A 6282-nucleotide genomic window follows, 5' to 3' on the forward strand; every position below is an offset into this window, starting at 1 on the left:
CATTGAGAGTGAGTGTCTCATCTAAGTTTCATTGTCTTGGTAACAACGCCATGAAACTATCCACTCAGAGTGGCATGAGGTTTGATCAGAGTTTCATGGGCATTAAATATGTCGATGTGACACCGTATTAATGAAGTGAGAGATGATAAGAGTTTCATGAGAATAGAGAGAGTTTCATGGACATGGCACGATTATGAGTCATGAAATTAAATGTCTATGAAACTCTGGAATGAAACTTTACATTAAAAGTGAGTGTTTCATCGAAGTTTCATTATCTTAATAACAACGCCATGAAACTATGCCTTTAGTTTTCTCTTGCTTCATTTCTGTGCAGCGCTGCCACGACTGCATGCATGTACGTGGTCAACACGCACGGCTTTGTCAACCGAGACAACTGCTCAAGCTAGCTGCTTCGATCAGCTGTTCCTGATGATAAGCATGAACGGGGAGAGTTAGGAGGCAGGAATACAGGAGACTCAAGTGGATTGCCAGCGGTAAAAAGAGGCGGCTACGTAGACGTGGTCCCGTGCGCGCTAGAGAGAGGCGGGCGTGGGTGGAACCATTCCACACGCCACCACGGCGAGGAGCACGACACAGGTGTATGTCCGGGGCGCAGGCCAAGGAGGCACCCCATCACCTCGCCCGGCACTTGCTCGATCGGCGCACGCGCGCGCACAGCGCCACACAGCATCAGCGCATAGTACTGTATTGTTGCTAAAATAAGTTAGCAAGCCACTTATTCCATTTTCTTTGCCTTGAGTGAGCTCATCATTCCCCCCTTTCCCGTGCTTTGTCTTTTCGATGTTCGCTTTGACCTCACCATAGGCTTCCCTGCTGCGTCACGTAGTACTCACTTTCTCCGGCCTAAGTTTGAGTGTACAACGAGTTGCACACCTCTCTTTGCCTAATATATATATATCATCCTATTCTAAGAGGGGTGGTGTTATTTTTGACTCCTGAAGCCCCCCGAATTAGCTCACCAAGAACCACTCGATGGGAGACTCCAAAGCAAGAGAACCTCTTCCTCGGCTGCTAGATCTTATCCCGGATGGGAAACAATGGAAGGGGAGGGAAGCACAAGGCGCAGGAAGATCAAGGAACACAGGCTTTGGGAGCGAGGAGGACAAGCAGCTAGAACTCAAACTCGGTCCTCCGGGTCTCCTAGAAGAAGGGACGACAACAGCAGCGTCAAGAGATGAAGGGATACAGCGAGAGATTCCGGCTCTCTCGCTTGGTTGCTTCCCACATAAACCCTCCAAGCCTGCAATAAACACTACTGCAACTGGGACAAAGAGGGGTTTCTTAGATACCATTGAGGCCAAAACAGAAGGTACCTAGCACCTTATTAGCAGTATTCTTGTCTTGTGCTCTTGTTTTACTAGAGATCAGGAACATAGAAACGAAATACTTCTCTTGCTCAAAGCTCTATGATAGTATTTTGTTCTGTTGCCTGAAGATTGTAATGATACTTTGTTCTATTGTTTAAAGGTCGTGATGAGCAGAAGCAGCAGGCTGGAGCTGGATGTGGGAACGAACTAGCACTGGACGAGAAGATAACAGCCGCGAGCGAGAGAAAGAAAGGATTCTGCCCGCCAACATTACAGCATGCCCCTGCTGCTGCAACTGTGCACAACAGACCACACGCCCAGGGAAGGTAATGATAGACATAGAGACGCTTTTGCTATGTTTTCTTTTTACTAGGTCAAAATGAGGTCCCTTAAGGATTTAACTGTCTTGCCCAAAATTGTTCCCTTCAGTTTGTCAAATCATATCATTCTTTTTTCCATAAAAGGTGCTCAGCTTTTACTCAAGTGCAATGAGTTTTTTTTTGGGGTGGTTTTATCATTTCCTATACTTGTGGTCTTGAACTTTTCGGTGTAGCTTTGCGCCTTGAGCACTTCTCTTTTGGACTATGGTCGCTATGGTATTCTTGTTAGAACAGTTGCACTACACAAGTTGAAAGTGAATAATAATAGCATCAATCATTCGACGTCTAACATTATCAATGGTATAGTCAGCTATACTATTTCACAGACAGACTAACTCACCGGGCCCTGTATCTGGTACAGAAGGCCTTCAGCTCCGGTTGTCGGTTGGCCTCCAGTCAGATCCTTCAGGAGAAATCTTGCTCATGGCAGTTCATCTAAACAATCCACTGAGCCACAAAGTAGTGAAGCTAGCATGAAGGAGAAGCTTGCCTGCAAGAAGAATCCTCTTGTTAAAATCAACATGGATGGAATCCCCATTGGAAGGAAAGTAGACCTTGGAGCCTATGACAGCTACGAGAGGCTATCATTGGGCGTCAAAGAGCTTTTCCATGGTTTTCTTGAAGGTGCAAAATCAACAATCAGTTCGAATGAAACAATTACTTAGATTCATTTTAGAGCTTTCAATTTGTGCGCCTTTACAACACAAAGTTCTCATCTTCTTTCCTTTAACACTGTTTTGCCTATATTGCAGTTCAAAAGGATCTATCTAGTGCTGGAAGTACACAGCTAGGGGCCACTGAAAAAATATTTTCTCAATTATTGGAAGGATCTGGTGAATATACTCTAGTTTACGAAGACAATGAAGGAGACAGGATGCTGGTAGGGGACGTGCCGTGGAAGTAAGCTTCCTTTGTCATTTACAATTCAACCACACCCTACCAACATAAAAAGGAAAATGTCAGCACCTCCAACTCAGTAAACATGTTGATTCACGTGCCTTCTCTAAAATTGAATCATCAAATACTGCTAACACTAACTTGAAGTTTGAAATATAATAGAAGCCTACTTTATTGCATCATCTAAAGTGTTTCTTTGTATGTAATCCCTGCAGTGTATTTGTGTCAACTGCTAAAAGGCTGAGGGTTTTGAGGAGCTCAGAGCTTTCCCATGGTTTGGTAAGCACAAGGCCACCTCAAGTGACATGAGCGGCTTTCAGTTACATGTTTCATTGCTCCAAACTAAGCATCACCTTCCTTTTAATGCTTTTCCTTTTTAACAGATTGCAGTAGCTCCTAGAAGAGGATCAGATTGCTGAAAGCTTGAAACAGTGACAAAATTCTATCATTTGGAATGTGAGCAAACTGAACCCGGACCATTCCCCTTCTGTGATGTGATGATACCTATTTTTTTGCCTGTAGAGACTAATCTAATGAGATGAACTAGCATTTCAGATGCATGGAGAGGTCCTGGATATTTTGTAAATTAGGCTACCATGTGATTTGTTGCTGTAGAGTAGTGTCCTATTGTAATTCTACATGGGCATTGGACTTCTCAGAGAGTTTGCAAATGCAAGATCTACCAATGTAAAATTACTTGTTCTGTGCGACAGATTTGTAATCCCAACATGCAAATCTAATGTCCAGACCGCAATCGTTAGTAGTACTCACCAATGCGCTAAAGAGAACACTGACATGCTAGTGTCACTGCGGCATGGCATCTACAGAGTAGCAATTTCATGTGGTATTTTCAATTACTCTAGGACACAAAAATTGGGAAAACAGCAAGGTCTCCACTTCTAACCTCCCCCTTCAAATGTTGTCTCAAGCACCATAAGCAATAACAAACCATGGAAGCAAAGCATGTGCTAGTGCATTCATGGCTGTTGAGTGCCAAATTGCTATCCTATATGCCAGTAGCAGACCCAAAGCTTTCTAGGAGCTTGAGCGGTTTAGTAGTGGGCTAAGCAGCTAAGCAGGCCTAATCTCCTCTATATATGGGCTACACAATAATTAGATCTAGTGGAGTTCAATGCTGAGGAGCCTGGGCGAAGGCCCAGTGTGGGGGTATGACCCCCGGTATCCACAAGACAAGACATGGGCCGCACCATCAGAGGTGGCCCAGCCCACAAGATCAAGGCGTGCACGGCGCTGCTCGGCGTGCACCGCAAGATATTGTATAGTACCAAATAGGCTACTTTCCTTGTAGGCAACGTATCAGATGCAAACCAACCAACCTATGCAAACTTAGAAACTACTGATCAGGACCAGTAGATGCTGATCCAATGAATGGGGTGAGAGGTGGGATTTTTTTGCGCTTAAGCCCCCAACCCTCCGGTCTTTTTTTGCGCTTAAGCCCCCTCACCCAATCCATTGGATCAGCATCTAGTGGTTCTGATTGGTAGTTTCCAAATTTGCACTGGTTAGTTGGTTTGCACCTGATATGTTGCCTTCCTTGTAACCCTGCCCCTCCAAGTATATAAGGAGAGGCAGGGGTCCCCTAGCGGACAATATACATACATCTACACCACAATTGATATATCTCAATGCAATACATCAGAACACAGGATGTAGGTATTACGTCATATTGACAGCCGAACATGTCTAAATCTTGTGTCTTGGTGCTTGTATTACCATCTCGCTCCTGATCTCGCTTACCTCTACGACAAATCTATCATCATGGGATACCCCTCGGTGGACTGCCGAGCATCTTTTGTCGACAGTTGACGCGCCAGGTAGGGGTGTGCGCTTGATCCATGGCGAGCCAGATGGACCTCAAATCAACAGCGTGTTCTCGTCATCAATCTCGTGGAGATCCATGCCGGTCCACGACGACGATTCATCGCTGGCTACATCAGCCCCCACGACAGTAGATCCAATCTTGAAACCACCTCCGAGGTTGCCTTCATCAGCAACTCGCTGCCCGCTTCCTCGCTACCAGAGGAGGCAGATCAACAACAATGATCTGATCAAGTCCATCGATCGGGTCAGTCTGAAGCTTGCCGATTGCCTCTCCGAATCGACTTTGGACACTCTGGTTCAGCGCCGACCACCCTCTGATCCAGATCTATCAGAGGCTGCTTGGGAAACTCCAGGGGTTACGGCCCTACCCTTCGGGTTCACCAATGCCGCCGCCGCTTACCAACATGCCCAGAGGGGCAGATTCGCCAACCAGGTTAAAGACGTCCATCCTCTCGCCGACCAGATAACGCCATATGTCGCCGACCAGACTTTTTGCCTAAAGCTAAGTTATGTTTTAATATTCTTCTAAATATTCTTCAATCTCTGTATATCGCCATAATGTTTCTCCGAGTTGTTTTCTCTATGTTTGCTCTTCAAACGATTTTCCAAACCCCCGAACAGTCCTGTTGATGCTCGGACACCTTCAGAGATGGCCCTGTCTCCGACTCCTCCCTACACGTGCACGAGCGTCTGCCCTCTGAATTATGAGTGGTCGGCAGCGGCTCCTTAGCGATGCTTGTTCCTCCTACACGTGCACGGGCTCCGCGCTCCGCGTTATAGTTAACAGGCTAGATAGGGCTGGAGACTCAGCTACACACTAACTGTTTAGGTGGTTTATATTAAATACATCTTCGCTCCAACTGATCGCCAAGCTACATACGCTATTTTTTCTCCGGAGTTCATATATCTTTACATCATGTACTACCCGTTCTACATGTTTGTATTGCAGGATCATCGTCTAGGTGATCAGATCACCTGGTGCTCGGGTTTCTCCACCGATCAACTGGTCGGACCGCTTGGTTCATGGACTCCGTCGCCGACCAGTTGATCGGACTGTTCGCCGGTCGCTTCTACTCAATGCTCACTTCACCGCCGACCAGTTGACCAGACTGTTCGTCGCTCATGCTTCATCGCCAGCTACGTCGGGGACTCCTCGGTGCTCGGTTTCTTCGTGCTCGAGGAGTAAGTGGGCACACTTCACCGCACGGACGTCGACAGCTATGCCGGGGAGTCCTCGGTGCTCGGACCTCGCCAGCTTCGCCTAGGACTCCTCGGTGCTCAAACATCGCCGCCTACGTCGGGGACTCCTCAGTGCTCGGTCATCGCCAGCGACACTGGGGACTCCTCGCTCCTCGGTGCTCGGACCTCACCAACTTCGTTGGGGACTCCTCGGTGCTCGGACATCACCAGCTTCGCCGGAGACTCCTCGGTGCTCGGACATCGCCTCCTACACTAGGGACTCCTCGGTGCTCGGACCTCGCCAGCTACGCCGGTGACTCCTCGCTCCTCGGTGCTCGGACATCGCCAGCGACGCCGGGGACTTCTCGCTCCTCGGTGCTCGATCATCGCCAGCGACGCCGGGGACTCCTCGCTCCTCGATGCTCGGGCATCGCCAGCGACGCCTGAGACTCCTCGCTCCTCGGTGCTCGGTCATCGCTAGCGATGCTGGGAACTCCTCGCTGCTCGGACATCGCCAGCTACGTCGAGGACTCCTCGGTGGTCGAACGTCGCCAGCTACGCCGGGAACTCCTCGCTGCTCGGACGTCGCCAGTTGCCCCAAAGACTCCTCGGTGCTCGAACCTCGCCAGCGACACCGGGGACTCCTCGATCCTCGA

At 48.4% G+C, this 6282-nt stretch overlaps 1 protein-coding gene across 2 annotated transcripts; it reads left to right on the top strand.

The window, feature by feature from the left end:
- The first annotated feature begins 643 nt into the window (after window positions 1-643).
- On the top strand, window positions 644-3472 carry LOC136458969 (auxin-responsive protein IAA6-like). 2 transcript variants are annotated; one of them, XM_066458866.1, is made up of 6 exons: window positions 644-1330; window positions 1489-1654; window positions 2073-2332; window positions 2461-2608; window positions 2821-2884; window positions 2989-3472. In XM_066458866.1, exons 1-6 carry the CDS (start codon window positions 994-996, stop codon window positions 3022-3024), a joined length of 1011 nt encoding a protein of 336 aa, XP_066314963.1. In that variant the 5' UTR covers window positions 644-993; the 3' UTR covers window positions 3025-3472. The 2 variants fall into 2 exon arrangements, with proteins under 2 accessions (XP_066314963.1, XP_066314962.1); XM_066458865.1 differs by having other exon boundaries at window positions 647-1330; window positions 2070-2332.
- The last annotated feature ends 2810 nt before the right edge of the window (window positions 3473-6282 follow it).

This window comes from Miscanthus floridulus, chromosome 6, assembly GCF_019320115.1.
Source record: "Miscanthus floridulus cultivar M001 chromosome 6, ASM1932011v1, whole genome shotgun sequence".
In the NCBI taxonomy this organism is placed as follows: domain Eukaryota; kingdom Viridiplantae; phylum Streptophyta; class Magnoliopsida; order Poales; family Poaceae; genus Miscanthus; species Miscanthus floridulus.